This window comes from Sclerotinia sclerotiorum, genomic scaffold, assembly GCF_000146945.2.
Source record: "Sclerotinia sclerotiorum 1980 UF-70 scaffold_1 genomic scaffold, whole genome shotgun sequence".
Classification (NCBI taxonomy): Eukaryota; Fungi; Ascomycota; class Leotiomycetes; order Helotiales; family Sclerotiniaceae; genus Sclerotinia; species Sclerotinia sclerotiorum.
The window spans coordinates 284,992-304,083 of record NW_001820835.1 but is presented as its reverse complement, the minus strand read 5'-3'; the positions used below and the strand labels follow the sequence as shown (position 1 = coordinate 304,083).

Sequence of the window (19,092 nt, the reverse complement as noted above, 5' to 3'; positions counted from 1 at the left end):
CTACACTCAAAACAAAGAAACCTCTCACAAGAATGCAGCGTGCTTGAGGTCGTGGTTTCGAGATGGGAATTTTCGAAATATCATTTTTATCTGTAAATGCACATTCGTAACAGTAGGGTTGTCGTTCCACTTCTTCAGGCGTAGGCCTAGAAACATGACAAGCATAACCCACCAAAAGAAATCTACAAGTTTTTTTTTCCGACATACAGGTAACTCTTCATATGAACATGTATATTTCCCCATCATACTAGCAGCACAATCGATTCTACTGCAAGTGCCATCTTCAAATTCGTATTTGAGTCTGTGCCTAGTTGTTGGATGGTTGGGATTGTTGGTTGTAGAGCGGGCGGGATAACATGTTCGACATGTTCTTTTTTGATGTGTGTCAGAGATTTTGTCGATGGTGTGGCCGCAGATGAATATGTGGGTGGTTATGGTGCAGGTGGTGCATCTGGGGAGGAGTTTGCTGGATTTGACGCCTCGGGATCGTGTCAATTTTGTTTGATGTTATGATGAGATGAGGGATGGATGGTTTTGAGATAGGTATGTAGTATTCTAGATACAGCGAGAGCAAATTCGTATTATTGATACAGGCTTAAGGAAAAAAGGGAAGAAGAAAAAAACAATAAAACCAGCGAACTCGATCCTTTTAAGCTTATCCAGATACCCAAGAAGAGTGACTCCCAGATATAAAAGACATGTCTATGAATCAAGAGAAAAAGATGTCTCATTGAATCAATCATACCTTAGATATGAGTCTGCACTTTACATACATTCATTGATATGATACCGCTTTAAGAAAGTGTCATGCTAGGATCCACATAAAATGAAAAAAAAGAAATGACTAAAGAAATCCTCAAACTGCGTCATTGAATGCCGCGTACTAATATCTCATCCTCGCACCTGTATAGTAAGGAGAATCTTTTAAAAAGATTAGTAACTGATGCATATAGTATCAAGCAGGTTCTGCTCCATAGAAAAAAATACCAAACAACAGATCCTCCACCAGAAACTACACAGGCCCTCAAAACATCTATCCCCAGTGAACTCTTCCAGCTCGTTCTTCCTCTCCGCAATGATTTCCATCATCAACATCTCCACGTGATCTCCCCTGTCTATCAACCGGCGCTTCACCACTTTCTTCCTGCTGCCGTTCATAATGTTTAGTTTCTCTTTCTCTTTCTGTTTTGAGAATTTTTCGTTTCTTTGTCTTTGGAACTATATTTCCAGCTCCTTTTTCCAGCACCCTCTGTGTATCGCTTGCCCTGTCTTGTTTTTCCCATGGGCGGCGAGGTCTTCCATGGTCATCATGAGCACGCCGGGAAGATGTTGTTCTATCATCAGCATATTCGTTGCGCTCTGGCGGCGGGCTTTGGTATCGTGATTGATTTGGGCGAGCATGTTGGAAAGTTTCAGGATTTTGTGGTGCTAGTTGTCCATATTGGCTATCTGGTCGATCAGTTTGGTATTGATGTGGATATGGAGTAGAGTAGTAGGACACAAGATTTTGCGAGGCCGAGGCATCATCGTATTGGTTCTGGGCACCGTACTGGTTCTGGTCGTCAGGCTGAGGATTCTGATAGCGGGTGATTTGATTATTGGTTGCCATTTGTGTGATTGTAAGTGTATTTGGTATTATTTAATAGGTCAGAGGTAAGCAAGACTTTTTGATAGGACTGTGTTATTGTGTAAGGAAGAAGAAAAAAGCTTCCAATCCAAGAATCTGGAACCTTTTTAGTACCACTTTGACTTTATCTAGAGTGACTGTGAGATAAATATCTCGTATAAGTCAAGACGCATCATATATATGATTCTGCACTTAAGAACCATCAAGAATGATATTACTAGACAGATAGACTCATACCCGTAATCCGCAGAGGAAACTGAAGAAATTCGACTCCGAATATTTCTTCATGACTCTATTTCCATCTTTTAAATATCACACAATGTGCTTGCCTGCGCGCGTCTAACCAGAAGAATCATCTGTCCAGAAACTAATTTTGTAATGAATAATAACACATCAGAGATTGATGTCACAAGAATCACCAACTACCATACCTGTGAAAGAATTCAAAGTCCGTGATGGCAACAATAACTATGGATATACATTAAAACCCATTGATGTGATCTCTCCTCTAGAGGTGGAGTCATATTCAAGGCAGAGTGAATGTTAAAATCAGCACCAGGTGCAATGAAATGCTGAGTTACTGGATGTGAGTGCGTATATGGAGCTATACTCAGTCAGAAAGCCTGCGAATAATGGGCAATATTCGAACTGAATGTGCAACGAGAAATAATTACCACGCGTCAGCTGAAGATACATAGTAATTTTTGAGTTGCATGATATCATGTATAGAACTTTCTATTCCCACTCATCCTCAATGTATTTATATAAATGTATAAACGCAAAAGCTACTCCCCCGCCAAGAGCAACGAGGATAGGTTATTGGCATGCAGGAATCATTTTGCAACCAAACACTAGGTATTGAACATATGTAAACGTAAATATTCAAATTGAATATACACATAAAGATAGTTCTTCCCACAAGAGTATCGAGAAATCAGACACTATCCAACTTGCAGCCAACAATAAATACAAGAAATGAGTAACGTGGGAAAACCACTTGAAGTAACCTACGAATGTAAACTTGCACTGGCAATGGACTCCCACAACCAAATTTTTCTCAAGAAGTTCGGTCATGCTTCAACTTCGAAGACACCACTGTAGCAGTGAAAAGGGGAATAATTTTACATTCGAGTGCACCAGTATAGAATCTCCCTAGACCTCGATTACTTTTGACCCCTAAAATGATATTCACCCATCAAAAAACAAACACTTTCAACTCTTACATACCAAAAAGCCGCCATAAAACAATACCCAACTACTTACCAGAAACTTTTCCTTCCCTTTCCTTCCCTCTCACAACCCTCACCAAAAGATTTCACACCAAAACCTCACCCCACCACACCAATACCACACCACTCCACTTAAATCAACCCCTCCACACTCAACTCAACCTCACCTAGCCCCTCACCCACGACCAACACCCCCGTCAAGGCTCAACCCCTCAACAAAGCACACTCAGGGCACTTGCCCTCTCTCGCACTCAGGTGTAATTTCACCACTACCCGAGCTACCCGAACTACCCGTTCAATCGAATCCACATTCGGGCCGCTCACTCACGATCATATAGTCAACCCCGCCTGATTCCCCTCTTCTCTTCTCTTTTCCTCTTATAAGTTACATAGTACATACCTAGTAGGTAAGGTAAATTAAATTTCCTAAATACCTAAACACCCCACCTACCAATCACAGCATGAGGAATTTAGTACCATATGCCAACTCATTCCTATGTATTCCATATGTGTTATTTCCTATATCCTATCGCCGTCCTGTACTTGTACGGAGTATATACTATATTCCTCCCATACAATATCACAGAAGACGAAAACCTCGTACTCGAGATCACGGGATAAGATAAGGGTTATCATTTTCGAAAACCCTTAAACAAACGAGTGGATAGAGTAAAAAATACTAAAAAGTAATTTCAGAAATGGAATGATTTGTGCGGTGCTTGATTTTGGGCTTGGTTTTAGACTTTTTCTTTAGTAGAGATGGATGGATGGATGGGATGTGTGGATGTGTGGAGTCTGGACGGACGGGTAAAAATGCGATTGCAGGATAAGTTGGAGTTAGGTTCGTGTTAGGTTCGAAGTAAATGTTGGTTTAGTCCCACATGAATTGGTACTGACAAATGAAAATTTCTAGGTTGATATATAGTATATAAGTTACTAGGTAGGTAGGTAGCTTGAGTGGAGCTCTTAGTAAGTATCTAGTACGTACGGAGTTATCGACAACTCAATTGCGGCGGGGTAGATAGATACCTGGTACAGTAGATAAATGATTGTGATTGTGATAGTGGAGGGGATTGAAAAAGATGCCTAGATGAAAATTCTGATAGAGATTGGATTCGGATTTTATAAACTGTTTATTATAAAGACTTCCAATATTCAGGCTTCAGTACATTTTGTACAACTTCACTTAAAAACAAACATCAAGCACTAAAAGTTAAAAGATCGATCCATCAAAATCACATGCAAAAACTTTGTGTACAGGTTTGTACAGATTATTTTAACTTTTCCTTGATTGGTTTACAAGCTTATGGTCCGAGCGTCAAGCTGGCTGCGGAAACGGAAAGATTCTCGAAAAGTGATCGAACGAAGATGTGCATTTGGATTGTGTTTTGGGGAATTTTGGGTGGAGGATAATTTGGAGTTGATGTTGAGGATGGGATTTTGGGGCTGGTGATCATTTATGGTATTGAATTGAGTGTATTACTAAGATCTTACTTACCTGAAAGATACATTACTGCGTAAATTCGTATATATCTAAATCCGTCTATTCATTTATCCGTTCTTTCTCGCATTATTGCATATATCCAGGACGCACCGTCAGAATGAGTCACCTTGCTGTTTACTTACTACTGTATAGCCGTGTTGTAGTTGGCGTTTGCCAGTGGAGTTTAGATGCGGAGTTTGTGGTGATAGGAAAGCATTGGGCAAGGTTGAATTTGGATTTGGAGTTCGTGACAGGTAGGATTGGTGCTCGAACAAATATAGAATGAAGAAAATGAATGACACGCATGTATCAAGAATTCAAAGATCAAGGTAAGGTAAGGGATGAAGAAAATGTAATAAATGTTATTGGACGTAATATTGACATCAGTTTCCTTGAGATATTATCCGAAAGGGGGTTCAAGGGATATTTGACGAATAAAGTTGTTTGTAAAGGTTCGTGTTGGATATATGGTACACAAGTGCAGAATGCAGAATGCAACAGGTTGGAGAAGTAGAAGGTGTAACCTTTCAATGTATTCTCGAATATTCCAATGCTTTGGGTGGTGGCGATGTGTACAAATTTCGGGGAATGGCCATATTCCTTGAGTTAGGTAGGTAGGTAGATTTCTATCATGTTGCATCGTCTGATGAATTTCCAAGTGTGTTTGAGCTGCACCATTGAATCAATATGTATTTTGATATCAAAACGGATTGATAGTACGTGAGGACTGGGTTATACCGATACCCCGTAGAAGCATCATACGCCCTGCTGTGTTTCTCCAAGGCTGTTCCAATGGCTGTAGGGTTGAGATCAAGGATCTGTTAGGAATCTGTTGGTTATCGAGGTGCAGAATCGTGCCACGAGTATCCATCGAGTTACTGCTCTGTGCCCGAGCTTGAGAGTGGAGTTTCAGAGCTGATGAGTTGTTGATAATGATTATGTGAAGTGTTCAGCTGAATATTGGAAATTGGCCCCTTTATCAAAGGGCTTTTTTAAAAAAAATAGGGAAGCAATCCTTAATAAACATAATTATGATGCAAGAAGACGCAGAAGAAGACATAAGATACATTCTCTCCTGGCTTGGATAAGAAGTTTGCTACCAGAAACATACAGCACCACAGTATGGTAATGCAAGTCGGGTCAGACCAAGGATAGATATGCCCAAATTATGCTTATGCCATGCCACAAGAGCCCAAGAATAAATCCTTCACCCAGTTGCCTGGTTATCCATGACCAGGACTAGCGTGTTTGAAGAGCTAACTCTTGAGATTTGATGTAATGATGAGTGCAGAGTTTCGCCGTGACCACCAGGACTGTCAAGCAAGATTTAGTAAAAGGCCCTCAAGTGGAATTGGTGGTTGGCCGGACTATTGCAAGTCGAACTTTAATTTCATCCGTCTATTTTCTGGAGTGGATGGGGGACGAGAACATCGGCGATAGGGAAAAGGAGAGAAAGGGATTGATTAAAATCAATATCTGCTTCAGTGTACAAATATTGCTTGAAACATGATGTCAGACGCCGATGGATTCTTGAAATAGACAGGTAGACTGATGATATAAATATAAGGGAAAGATAGTAAGATACCCTACCTAAAAGTTAGATCAAAGCACAACTACTCGGGATATGGTATTTCTTCACCGAAAATCCTCGATGATATGATGACCTAATTGATTTAGTACTTGGCATCTAGCACCTACTAGGCATTCAAGTAGAGATATTGGCGGACATTTAGTATACATTTACACATTTAGTTGGTGTTTAGTAGATGTTTAGTAGGTGTTTAGTAGATACTTTAGACGAAAGACAATACCCAGCTATTGCATTGTCTCTCGAAGCCTCTTTCACACATCTGAACACTTACTTTCCATTGTACTCTACAGAAGTACGTACAATCTTAATTTTCAATCAAGCTTATCTGCTTCACACTTTGTTAGAAGGACCATACAATAAGGGATTCAAAGAAAAGACAAACAAGTTCCTTCAATCCTTCAATCATTTCATAGGCTGGACCAATACCTTACTTTACTTTACCTTACCTTATTTTACCATACAGACACAAAGCAGAAACAAACCTCTCAGGAAAAACCATCAATCATTTTTAAAAGAGAACAATATTTAATAATTTTTGATTATTTGTGTTGGCCTCAGATTCAAGGCGTACATACACTTTTCCCTTTTTCCCTGTTGTAGAAAAAAATAGCAGATACCACTAGCCGAGCCACCACCGAAAGATATCTGATATCTGCTTTTTCTCTCGAACATTTTTTTAACCACCACCAACAATTAATTTCAAGACACTTGAAAACACCACCTCCCCTCAAGATAAAACTATCCCGGCGAACATCTTCTATTCTGTAGAAGAACGATCGCGGCAGGAATAGTCCCTCGATACCTTTTTACAAAAGTATCGATCCCTTTAACCAGAATTGTACAGTTATAGTTATTCAGAAACTGTAACGACAAATTCTCCCATTCATTCACCCACCCGAAAAGAGAGGGCGATACCTATCCCATCTTCGCACTTTTTTTTGAGAGCGATTAATTTCTGCCCACTCAGGAAGAAAACACATAAATCCTCTCCACTCAACCTTTTTATCATCGATTTATTCGAATTAAAAAAAAAGAGCCTTTCTCTTATTAATAGATTTCGATTCAGATTCTATCGACACATCTGCGAAGGAATACAACTCGTCATCCAACTCCTATCGCGATAACGTCATACAAAATAATTCAAATCCCTTCTTCTCACGACAAAAAGATCCGAGGTCACCTTCGACAAACAGCTCACCCTATGACTTCCGTTCCTCAAACTTCTCAAAACCAAAGCCAGGCCTCAAACACCAACAGCGCGTCGCAATCGACCCAGTCGTACGCTTCTACCGCAAAGAAGGCAGTCTCGTCGCCACCTATCGCGACGAGCTCCTCGACTCCCTCACCCGCCGTGGCTGTCGGAGGTTCTGCGCCGGTACAGCAACATGGAAAATCATCCTCTATCTCACCGGTGAACGGTAGAGCTTCGATTCCTCCCGCTGTACCGGCTGTTTCTGCACCTGCTATTGCCCATAGTAGCTCTGCAATTAATGGTGGTTCGACTGACCACAGCCGTAAGAGTTCGGTTACAATCAGCGCAAATGGCCCCGCAGGTTATGTTCCTAATGGAGGTCCAGTAGGTGGTTCAAGAGGTGGCATTCAGTTTGGATCAGTTATGGATTCTCCTGCTGCTACTCACAGTATCCCACAGATCTCTCAACCGGCTTCAGCACCAATTCCTATTCCAGGAAACAACCCAAGAGTAATTTCGCCCGCCAATTCACCATCTCCTATCCCTCAACCAGCTGCAAGTGGTGGAAGACCTCCTTCCGGAATCCAGCAAGGAAACATGACTTTTGGTAGTTTGGGTAACGATGGTGACGTTAGTATTGATTCCATTCAACCACAGCGAATATCCACTAACTTTTTTCACACTCGTAGCGACACATGAGACAAGCATCCTCTCAAGGACCCCTAGCACCTAACACTCAGGCAGGTGGTCACCTTCGTCGTGAATCATCTCATTCGGCACAAAGTGACAACAATCAAGGTCCCGGAGCAGGCCGTGGAGGATATCAACAAGGTGGTGGACGTGGTCGTGGCGGATTTAATCAACAATACTCGGGTCATTCTGGTTTTCCCCCCCAAAGTCAACCTCAATTCAGAGGCAACCAAAATGCGGGACGTGGTGGCATGCCTCCTTTCCAAAATCAAGGCCGCCCACAATATCAGAATTCCCCCCACCAAGCTGCACGAAGCCCGGCCCTTTCCAACTCGATTCCCAATACACCAAACATGAACCAGGCCATGCCCATGCAAAGCCCACAACAATTCAACGCTCATGCTGCGTACTACCAGCCGTCTCATATGGGAGGTCCTCCAGTACAATCACCCTACCAATACCCGGTAAACCAATGCCCTTCTTATTCCAGCAATTCTCTCCCCTTTCAATCTTTCAATCGTGGTGGTAGAGGCAAGAAGTGGTTTGATAAGTCTTCAACCCATTACCGAAAGCCTTCAACAGAACTTTTCGGTCACAACCTCACCTGCAATGAAGAGCCATCTTTACGTGGGAGTAACGGTCAAGGTATTGCCAAAAATAGAAAAGAGTCCATCCAGTTGGAGCACCAGGAGAATGGCTGTCCTGTTTCCAACCAACAGTCGAATTTGCCATCACCTCCAGCCAAGGATTCAGTTATCCCGAAGAAGCGTGCAGATCTAAATTCTACGGACCCAAGCCTCCCCCCTCTCCCTTCTGCTACTCCCTATTTCCATGTTTCTTCTGATGTTTCAAATATTGATTTTTCGCCAGCTTCTGGCAATTTTGACAAATTTCTAACAGATACACAGACTCACAATGCATATGCTCAACCTTATCCCGGCATGATGCCAATGGGTGGTCCCCCATCTTTCCAGTATCCTCAAGTGGGTTACATGCATCCCGTTCCACCCCAATCACCACAGCCAGGTTACCAGCAACCCTATATTGCAGGTCAATATGCACAACAGGCACAACCTATGTCTCGCAATTCTTCCCAGATGTCCGAACATCGACCAGCTTCGAGCATGGGCCAGACACAAACTCCTTCGATGACTCCTTCCACTTCACTTACACCGCAGCCAAAGCCTGCAACTCAAGCTTCCGCATTCTCGAGACCAGCTCGCAAGAGTGCAGCTATCGTCATCAAGAGACCTGATGGCGACGTGTTGAATGTTGAAGCAATCAAAGCACCTGCTTCTCCAGCTCCTAGTAACAGAACTAGAACACCACCTGTCATAGCTTCTTCCACCCCAACACCCCCACCGAAGTCTGCTACTCCTCAACATGCTCGAGCTGATAGCTTAGCTACAAAGTCTGCTGAAGAAATTCGTCAAGAGATGCAAGAGAAAGTCAAGAAAATGGCAGCAGGTGGCGATAAGATCGATGAGGCCAAGAACGAGGAGGCCACAAAGGCCGCTGAAGCCGCGGCCGCTGCTGAAGCCAAATTGAAGGAAGAAGAGAAAGCCAAGGAGTTGGCAAAGGCCGCGGAGGAGGCTAAAGCTAAGGAAGAGGCAGACGCTAAAGCTGCCGCCGAGAAGGCTAAGAAGGAAGCAGAAGAAGAACTTGATCGACAGATTGCCGAGATGGAGGCCCTTGAAGCTGAAAGAGAGAAGAAGGAACAAGAGATACTCGCCAAGCGCGCTGCCGACAAAGCAAAGGAGGATGCTGAAAAAGCCGAACGTGAGAAGGTCAATGCGGCGGAGAATGACCGCAAACTCAGGGAGCAGGAGCGTGAGATGGAACGTCTCGAAGATGAGCGTGAGAAGAAAAGAGCAGAGGCGGAAGCAAAGGCTAAAGGTGGTGATTCTAAGAAGGATGAGGAGACTCCCGATACTCTCGCCACCAAACTATCAAAGGCTACCCTCGAAACCGACAGTGGTGCATCGACTCCCACTTCCGACGACTCCATGGGGCCGCCTCCTAAGTCATTTGCTGCCGAGAAGCGGGGCAAACCTGCTGCACTCAACCTAGCACCTCTCAATACGAAGCCTGTTGAACCACCTCAACCTAGCGCAGCTCTTCAGTCACTTAAGTCTGCTCGCTTCTTGGCCGTGCTTGATTCCTCCATCTATCCAGCCAACATTAATTCACCAAACCCTGCTTTGAACTCTGCCGTTAATGCCAAGGGCAAGACTTTCAAGTATGATAAAGAGTTCTTGCTCCAATTCCAGAAGGTATTCACCGAGAAGCCTTCTATGGAATTCGAGTCTCAAATCAAGGCTCTTATTGGAGATGACCCAAGCTCTGCCAGACCCGGTGGATCACAGAGAACACCTGGTGGCATGGGTTCCAGAGGATCAAACCGTGGTGGTGGAAATGCCGTTGGTCAATTTACCATGGGTCAATTTGGTGCTCAAGGTGGAAAGACTCTCCCACCCGGAACCACAAGTGCCGAGCGTTTCGCTATGTCTCAAGGCAATATGCCACGACCAGCACTCAACCCTATGGCCTCATTCCAGCGCCCTGGTGGAGCTTTCCCAGGTGGAAATTCTATGCAACGAACCAATTCTACCAACTCTTCCATGCCACATTCCCCACGTCAAGCAAGCAGATCCACTCGTGGTGGTAGCAAGCGTGAAGGCGGTTACCAAGGTAGTAATGCTAAGCAGGAAGCCCAAGCAGCCGCAAAGATGCCTCTTACAAGCGGCATGGACATTAAGCCTATTCAAACTTCCTCTACTGGTTGGAAACCACGCAGTGTCGGTCAAACCCAATCAGCTACCGGTGCTGCTGGACCTGCTCCTGGGGCCGTTCCAGGCGCTGGCCATATGGATCCTGACATGGTCCAAAGAAAGGTTAAGGCAGCTTTGAACAAGATGACTCCCGAGAAGTTTGACAAGATCGCAGACCAAATCTTAGCTATAGCTGCACAATCTAGAGACGAAGCAGATGGACGCACATTGCGACAGGTCATCCAACTTACTTTTGAGAAGGCAACTGACGAGGCACACTGGGCTTCCATGTATGCCAAGTTCTGCAAGCGCATGCTGGAGACCATGAGCCCTGATATCAAGGACGAGAGCATCGTGGATAAGAATGGTAACATCGTTTCTGGTGGTAACCTTTTCAGAAAGTACTTGCTCAATAGATGTCAAGAAGAGTTTGAAAGAGGTTGGAAGATTGATTTGCCGGAGAAACCGGAGGGCGAGCGTGAAGATGCCAAGACCGAGGAAGCTGCTATGCTCTCAGATGAGTATTATATCGCCGCAGCTGCTAAGAGACGTGGTCTTGGTCTTGTTCAATTCATTGGTGAGTTGTACAAGCTTAGCATGCTTACAGAGCGTATCATGCATGAGTGTGTCAAGAAACTCGTGGATTACCAGGGTCTTCCCGACGAAGCTGAGATTGAGTCTTTGACCAAACTCCTCAAGACCATTGGTCTCAACCTCGACAGCACCGAGAAGGGTAGACCATTGATGGATGTTTACTTCACTCGCATTACTGCCATGATCGAAACACCTGAGTTGCCAAGTCGACTGAAGTTTATGCTTATGGATATCGTCGATCTCCGTAAGAAGAGATGGGCATCAAAGGAAGCCAACAAGGGCCCCAAGACACTCGAAGAAGTTAGAGCAGAGGTAAGAATTCTAACAAATATGGTAATGATCATTCACATACTAACTAATTATAGGCCGAGGCTGCTGCTGCACAAAAGGCTGCCGAGAACTCCAGGAGTCAAAGAGGAGGTGGTGGTGGACGCTTGCCAATGGGTCGTGGTGATGGAAGAAATTTCTCCGGTGGATATGGAAACCAACCTCCTCCCGATTACCAGAAAAACACTGTTGGTATGGATGACCTTCGTCGTCTTACAAACAAAGGTGGTGCAAACCGCCAGGCTAGTCAACAGATGTCATTTGGACCCACGTCTATGTTCAATTCAAGAAGCAACAGTGGTCGAAAGATGGGTCCAGGAGGTTCCTTGAGCAGAACAGGTGAAGATTCAGGAGCTTCATCAAGAACTGGGACACCCCCACAAGACAAGGATAGGAAATCAGCTACTTCCGCAAATGCATTTAGGTTCGTGTATTCCATATTCGCGATTATTGATCATCAACTAACCATTTAATAGTCTACTTGCAGGATTAGGATCTGGCGAGACCGAGAATCCGGCATCTCCTCCTTCTACCCATACTTCTCCAGTGTTGTCGAAATCCACAGCAGCTTCTGACAAGAAGGAGGGTGATGCTTGAATCATTCAGCATTAAAAGTGTTTCATACAACGGAGCATTCTAATTTCTGTGCATAGACGGCGGGCTAATCTTGCATTTACGGCGGGGCCTATTTCAAAACGGGTGTCTTAAAAGTTCCTCATTCTGTTCTTTATGATACCTCAGATTTCACCCATTAGACTACATTCCGTTATCACCAGATCTTGTTTTCGGTCATCTTTCTAATGCATTATCCGGTATTTGGTGCGTGGGGTAAAATAGGGTGCTTTCTATCTGCGAATTTCTTTGGCTGACGGGGGTTCATTTGGACGGCGGCATGGTTGGCTGCTGATCATGACACGACCTCTAAAAGCTTCTCTTTCTTCTGTCCATAATTTTCCTCGTCTTTACGTGGCTCTAATGATCGATGACCGGCTTGCTTCAGTGCATCCATACGAATGGTCTACGAATGTTACGCTACAACTATTTTGCGTTTTTGTTATTTTTGCATTGGCGCCATTACGACTTTGATAGCCTAATGTCCGCTTCACGAAAGAAGGCATGGGGCTTCATGGTTGCGCAATGGTGATAAGTTTTTCTCTGGTAGCTTGGCTGGCTGATGGTGGTTGATCTCGAGTGCCACGGAGGAATACAACATGGAAACTTGTTCTGTTCTAAGGGTGCAGGCTAAATCTATCGTGAAAGCTGTGGATTTGTGTTTAGGGGAAGTTGGATGTCCCAGCTTGTGGGGAGGAATGCAGGATGCTCGGAAAACCTTATTGTACAATTATAATCTTCTTTTTGTCATTGGTTTTTTGCTTCTTTTCTTTTTCATCATGCCAGCCGGCTTCAGGTGGTAGAAACTTATGAAACTGATTCAAATTATTTATCTGTTGTCTTGATGTGAATTGTGATTTAATTGTGATTGGTGGTTATGTTTTATGTGATATGTACTCGAGTATTGGAATTTGGATACTGGTTTCTTAAACTCTCTTCCTACAAGAGTTCATAATTTCCTGAACTTCTTACCCATTTATTCCACCACAAGAGACCAACTAATAATCAACCTAGCATGTATAATAACCTCACTCACCAATAATAAATCTCTCTCTCTCTCTCCCCCCCCCCCCCCACACACACACACACATTCACACACATTCATAATTTTTCAATTTTCAATCATATAACTTTTCAAATCCTATGCCTATCTGCCTATCTGTCTGCCTATCTGTCTGTGAATCTGTCTCTTACCCATACCCACCCACCTCGCCTGCGTACATATCTTGCATATCTGGCTTATGTTTCCTACAATTCCATTTCATTCAAATATCATTCCTTTCTCTCATCCATCCATCCACTCACCCGCCCACCCCGAAGGCCCCCCTCACTCCCGGCAATCCACCCACCCGTCCATTCTCCACGCGCATAAATGCCAGATCAAATCAAATCAAATCAAAATAAGTGAGGTAAGGAAAGGTGAAATGAGTGAGTGAAAGTAAGATAAAGTAAGATAAGTTACTCGCACGCACTATGTAAATAACCAACGCCATCCATCCATCCATTCATTCAACCAATCAACCAATCAACAGCGCCATCGTAATCAACCATTCGCACCACCCTATGCCTATGCCATGCCTATGTTAAACTAAAACTTTTGTACAGAGATTTAAGGGGAAGAAAAAGAAAGGAAAGTGAAGTGAAGGAAATAAAAGAAATGATAAGAAAATTCCTCGGTTAGTGAAGAGGGAAGAAAGAGGCCAGGTCTTCGATATTTGGTTATGTTAGATGAGATGAGATGAGATGGCGTGTTATGTCTGTATCACTTTGCTCATCTTATCTCTCTGTTTCTTCCCTTCTCCCTTTCTCCCTTTCTACTACATTCATTCAATGTCCCTTTCATAATCGTACATATTCATCCGTCCACCCCTCCACCTATTCTTCAGAAGCCACAAATCATATCACATCATATCTACGGAGTATTCGCTTGATTCGCCATGGTTCCAATATCCGTAACACTTCTCTGACGTTCCGTTCTCACACCCTCACTTTCACTATCTTCTTCATCACGTGGGATTCTCCTCTCCACTCTCTCCACGTCCCTCTCACTCATTTCCACCTCATCTTCTTCTTCTTCCAACACAATACGCCTCAGTACCCTCTTCTCAAAAAGTTCGATGACAAACCTGCGCATCGGGAGTCTGAAGTGATGATACTCCAACAGTACCATAACCTTTTTAAACAACCGCACCTGTTTAAATGCATATCCTTTATTTTCTTTGATGGCAATCAACTCTCCAATGGCCTTTTTATGTAAAATCATATTTCCGAGATTTTCAACGAGTTCCAGGATACGTTGATTAGTTTCATCACCATCAATACGCGCTAGATCAATTTCCATTTTTTCTTCTTCTGTGATGATGATGTCAGAGATGGTTTTATGTTCCCAAGGTTGATAGGAGAAGAATTTGTTTAGGTTTTGAGGGATGCAGAGGCCGAGGGAGACGCCTAAGGTAGTGGTATTGGAGTCCCATCCGTGTTCCGAAAGAATTTCAAGACCATGCCTACTTCGAGAGATAAGTCCTAGGACATAGAATGCGGTACCGCGTAAACTCATGATTTGATGTTCTTCGGCAATCTTGACGATTTGCTCGACGACGTCTGATTCCTCTAAGAATGGTGCGCCTAGTTCCATGGATCCCACATTTCCGACTGCCCAGAGACACCCTTTGATTTTGAGAATGAGCTCGGGATCATCGGCTAGCATACCATATTCGCGGATCGTGGATGCAAACTCTTCGAAATGTCCTTTATCTTGAAGAAGTTTGCAGCCTTCTTTTGTGCGAGTAAGTTCTCTATAAAAATGAGGAGGAACCTGGGTATCGTTTTCGGCGTCGATATCAAAGCTATCCTCGTCGATACTCATACGATGCGAAGATTCTTCAGGCATTTCTGCAAAGGCTCGTGATAAACTTGCCTCGATAACTCCGACGTAGCTATCATTCCTTCCCAAGAACCAATCATCCATTTCATTGCTGATGTAATCGAGTCCGTCCAAATAGTGATATCCAATCGAAGTCGAGAGAAAACGTAGCAATAAAGGAGCACCGATTTCGCCTAAATGGTCTAAAGCCGGGCGACACTCCACAATGAATTCGAGATAACTTTTTCTGTTACATGCCTCCTCAAGAATCTTGATGGCAGTTGCGCAGACTTCAACCTCTGGGTCATATAATTGAGTGACCAGAAGCTCGATTGCCCATTTATAGTCGGTGGTCCCTGGAGCGCGACTGGAATACTTACGCAGGACATTCGTTGCATGTATACGAATCTCCTTAGATCCTGCGGTCAAAGCCTTAGATAAGAGGACTCTCGGGTGTCCTTGTAAATTATAGTCAAAGTTTGACAACAGTAGCTTGATCAAATCAGGGCGCTGTTTCAAATCAATTATATGATACATCATATTGATCATTCGCCAACGATCCAACATTTGCAACCCTTTAGGGTCACCACTCAAGGTGCCAAGCATAGCAAAATAGCCGCATGCGAGCGTTTCCGAAAGTCTTTCTTTCGAAAATGTTGGTTGGGAAGCAGTGAGACCACTCGTCTGCTTCTTGTCAGTATATAAGTTATCATAATGAAAGGGGTAAAATCTACCGGATCACATTGAGCGAGACATTCCGCAATTTGCCTGAGTAGCTTGTTGTCTGCTAGATATTTCACTCCTTCTACTGTTTGAAGGAGAGTGTGCATAAGTGCGCAACCGACTTTGACATATTTCTGATTTATCCTGGTGTTCCTAACTTCAGAAAATTTGTATTTGAAGGGCCGATAGAAACTCATTATTCTTTTTATAAACTTCGAGGCTTTGACGGCTTCGTCAAGGCGCTTCCCGTTCAATAATGGACCTTCGATAACGCGCAGGATAATATCCCATTTCCACTTAATGGGATTTGTGCTAGCTAAAACTTGAGATTCAACTAACATTTGCCTAAATGTCGTTTCGTCAAATGAGACGTTGGGATTAGTTTTAGGTTGATCTCCCAGGCTGGACAAATTATCATGGCTATTGTTGTTTGAGAGGGTCGTCGAGATGGATGGAGCTGATCTGTACAATGTCCGACTCACACTGCTAATCTGATACACCGTGCTTGTGGCTACAATTCGTTCTTCGCTTCCGAATTGAGATGCAGCAGCAAATAATCCGGGGAGCAACTGAAGTTCAGCGCTCCAGTTTGATGGTAATAGCTGACTTGCAAGCTTCAGAACTTCTCCGATAAGTAGAGTAGTTTTTCGCTTTAGCATCGCATTATCAGTATCTCGAGTAACTTGCAACAATCCTTCAACCATGCCGGAGTTTATCAACACAGCCAGTAAAAGCGCTGTATAGTGGTCGACAAAGCTTTTATCGCATGCCTCGTCTTCAGTTACTTGCTGCGCTGATGTTTTTGATGGTGCAGTTTTGAGGTTTGCGACTCGTCCGTATGTAGTGAGACGTCTGCCAGCGAGGAAAGAGGTTGCCCAGAAAGGAGACTTGATGCGCAAGATTCCATAGAACAAATCTATGACAGTCTCGCGTACAACGGGATTCGGGAGAATTAAGCATGACACGAGTGATTTGATAGCTCTAAAGTTGTACATAGACAATGCCATAAGACCAGGCCATGAATTTAAGGCATATGAAATAGCCTTCGAGTTTTGCTTTAAAATTTCTTCCTTCACAGATAGTGAGTCTGTGAAGGAGGTGAAGAGAATTTCTAGCTCATAACCTGATCGCAGATATTGGCGCCTATGAGGAGAATCAAGCAAGAACAAAAATGCTGCTGTCAGACTCTCGGAAGCTTCGTAAGTACCATCACCTAAAGCTTCAGCGAGAGGTCTGAGACCGCCAGAGGCAACGACAAGGCTGGGATCGCGGACCATGATTTCTGCAAGTGTTTCTATGCAGATAGCTTTGAGTCGATCCTCCTCATGATCTGCAACTGAAGCTATAGTTCTTACGACAGCCCTGGAAACCTCTTTTATACCGTCTTTGACATCTAGAAAAGCTCGAATGAATTTCAAAGCCTGCTCCCGTTCCACGTCAGAAGTTCCCTTCTTGATCAGTGATCTAAAAATTGTTTAGCATTAACCTAAATATTGGCCTTGTTGATGCTTACACGACAGCGAGATAATCAGTATGTAAGCTACGAATCTTTTGTAAAGAGCTAACATCAGAAATTGCATATCTTGTCATACGATATCCTGCGGCGACTACTTCTCGGCTCCCACTCAGGAGCATGACTTGCATTCTCAGGCCGAATACTGACCACACTAGATCGTACTTCAAGGTTGGGTGACGCTTGAAGAGCTCAACTAGATCATTTGCATGGCCCACGTAGTAGTCAGGAGTGAGGCCTTCCACCTCAAGAGCTTGTAGAATTTCGGCCAGCGCATATGTTGGAGATTCTATGAGCTCATCTGCTGCTTCCGAGCCCCCAACACTTTTGGAAGCACTTTGAGGTGATCTCAAACCATTACTCTGGAAGAGAGCATCCATTCGGTTGCGCGTAGGAGTCGTGGGAGGCTTAGGTTTTTGAAGTTCCGTAATCTGGAATCTCAAATCTCTGATCTTCTGGTTGGATATATTCAATTCCGTCTCCACCCTCTGCCTTTGCTCTTTTGTCTGTTTTGCTTTCTTCGTATTCAATGCCTCCAACATATTCTCACTCCCCTCCTTTATTTTCATCTCCCTACTCAGCGATTCGCGCAAATTCGACAATAGCTTTCCCGATTTCGTATTATCTTCTTCTTCTAATCGTTCCTGGTTTAGCACCGAAGCATTTGTATCAAGGGCTGAAGTCTGCCGTATAGGCATTTGGCTACGCATTGTCGAGCTGAAACTCCCCGGGCCGGGGGATGGTGCAAGAGAGGAGCCACGAGGCGCAAATGCAGCTGTTGAGCTTGAGGGCATTCGCGAGCCATTTTGACCGGGCGGCTGTAAACCACCAGGTTGATCTAAACTCGTCCTTCCAGCATATTGTTGTGCGTATGTATTTTTCTGGGCTGTCGTCACAGACGAACCCAGAATGCTCGATGGTCCAACCATCTGCCCATTCGAGAGGTCGGGGTCAACGTTCTTCGTGCGGGGGTGACATAGGTGGTGCAGTTAGGGGACCGACACTGAAGTCATCCAAGTACCAATGTAGAAAGAGGAGATTCAACTGTGGTGAATAGATCTCGGCCGGACAAAAACAATTCGTGGGTGTTATGTGCTTGTCGTGGTATAATTGGAGGTTCCACAGTCGATGTGGGCACCAGAGTTGTAGATAGTAAATTTGGAGATAATGCCGTGCTAGAAAATCAATGAAGATTGTATTTTAAAAGAGGTATCATACACATACAGCTTATCAGAAGTTTTGGAAATGAACGTCCCTACTGTATTGCGACTAAAGTTTACAGGATCATGAAGTTGTTGTTTCGTTAAATCAAATCGTCCTTTGATGCTCTCCGTCTTCTCCCATTCCCATTCCCGCAAATGATGGGGATATCTCACACAGACACAGACCAACCAACCAAGAAGAGTATCGCTAGCAGGCATTTGTTATTCTGCAGTACGCATTTTTATGGAGACTTCATTCATTAATACACATCAAAATCATATACATGTTTGTATATACGTATATATACGCAGGAGAAGTGTTTCCTCTCCTTCGCTATTCTCTATAAAAATACCTACTCGACTACAAATGTGTTATTGTACCGGCCTACTGAAATAAGTATAGATCCATCACAACTGACTCGAGGACTAATTAACGATGTCCAAAACCTTTCCAAGAACATTTTGACCTTCGATTCCTACTTCATGGCCTTGCATTCTTCGAGATACAGTACGAAAATACCCCAGGAAGACAAAAGTCCTTTGCTAATAAGGACTATAATACTCTATTTTAAGAAGTGTACGTTGTCTATCAGATCTTGAGTTCTAGCAATGAAACCGCCTTGTCGCTCTTTTAAGAAGCCGGTCGATCTTCCCCTTCTCTTCTTGAAGCGGCAT

General features: G+C 43.7%; 4 protein-coding genes across 4 annotated transcripts; 2 read left to right on the top strand and 2 right to left on the bottom strand.

The window, feature by feature from the left end:
- Positions 1 to 1,033: 1,033 nt before the first annotated feature.
- On the bottom strand, positions 1,034 to 1,609 carry SS1G_00110 (predicted protein; the record flags this gene model as incomplete). The annotated part of the gene is made up of 1 exon (XM_001597974.1): positions 1,034 to 1,609. The coding sequence occupies one exon, from the start codon at positions 1,607 to 1,609 to the stop codon at positions 1,034 to 1,036; it is 576 nt and encodes a 191-aa protein (XP_001598024.1).
- A 3,025-nt stretch (positions 1,610 to 4,634) lies between these two features.
- On the top strand, positions 4,635 to 4,853 carry SS1G_00109 (predicted protein; the record flags this gene model as incomplete). Its single annotated transcript, XM_001597973.1, has 1 exon — positions 4,635 to 4,853. The coding sequence occupies one exon, from the start codon at positions 4,635 to 4,637 to the stop codon at positions 4,851 to 4,853; it is 219 nt and encodes a 72-aa protein (XP_001598023.1).
- Positions 4,854 to 7,131: 2,278 nt separating this feature from the next.
- SS1G_00108 (hypothetical protein) lies at positions 7,132 to 12,101 on the top strand (the record flags this gene model as incomplete). The annotated part of the gene is made up of 4 exons (XM_001597972.1): positions 7,132 to 7,752; positions 7,812 to 11,489; positions 11,543 to 11,928; positions 11,981 to 12,101. 4 exons carry the CDS (start codon positions 7,132 to 7,134, stop codon positions 12,099 to 12,101), a joined length of 4,806 nt encoding a protein of 1,601 aa, XP_001598022.1.
- A 1,927-nt stretch (positions 12,102 to 14,028) lies between these two features.
- On the bottom strand, positions 14,029 to 17,913 carry SS1G_00107 (hypothetical protein; the record flags this gene model as incomplete). The annotated part of the gene is made up of 4 exons (XM_001597971.1): positions 14,029 to 15,663; positions 15,714 to 15,836; positions 16,185 to 17,166; positions 17,216 to 17,913. The coding sequence occupies 4 exons, from the start codon at positions 17,911 to 17,913 to the stop codon at positions 14,029 to 14,031; spliced, it is 3,438 nt and encodes a 1,145-aa protein (XP_001598021.1).
- Positions 17,914 to 19,092: the final 1,179 nt, after the last annotated feature.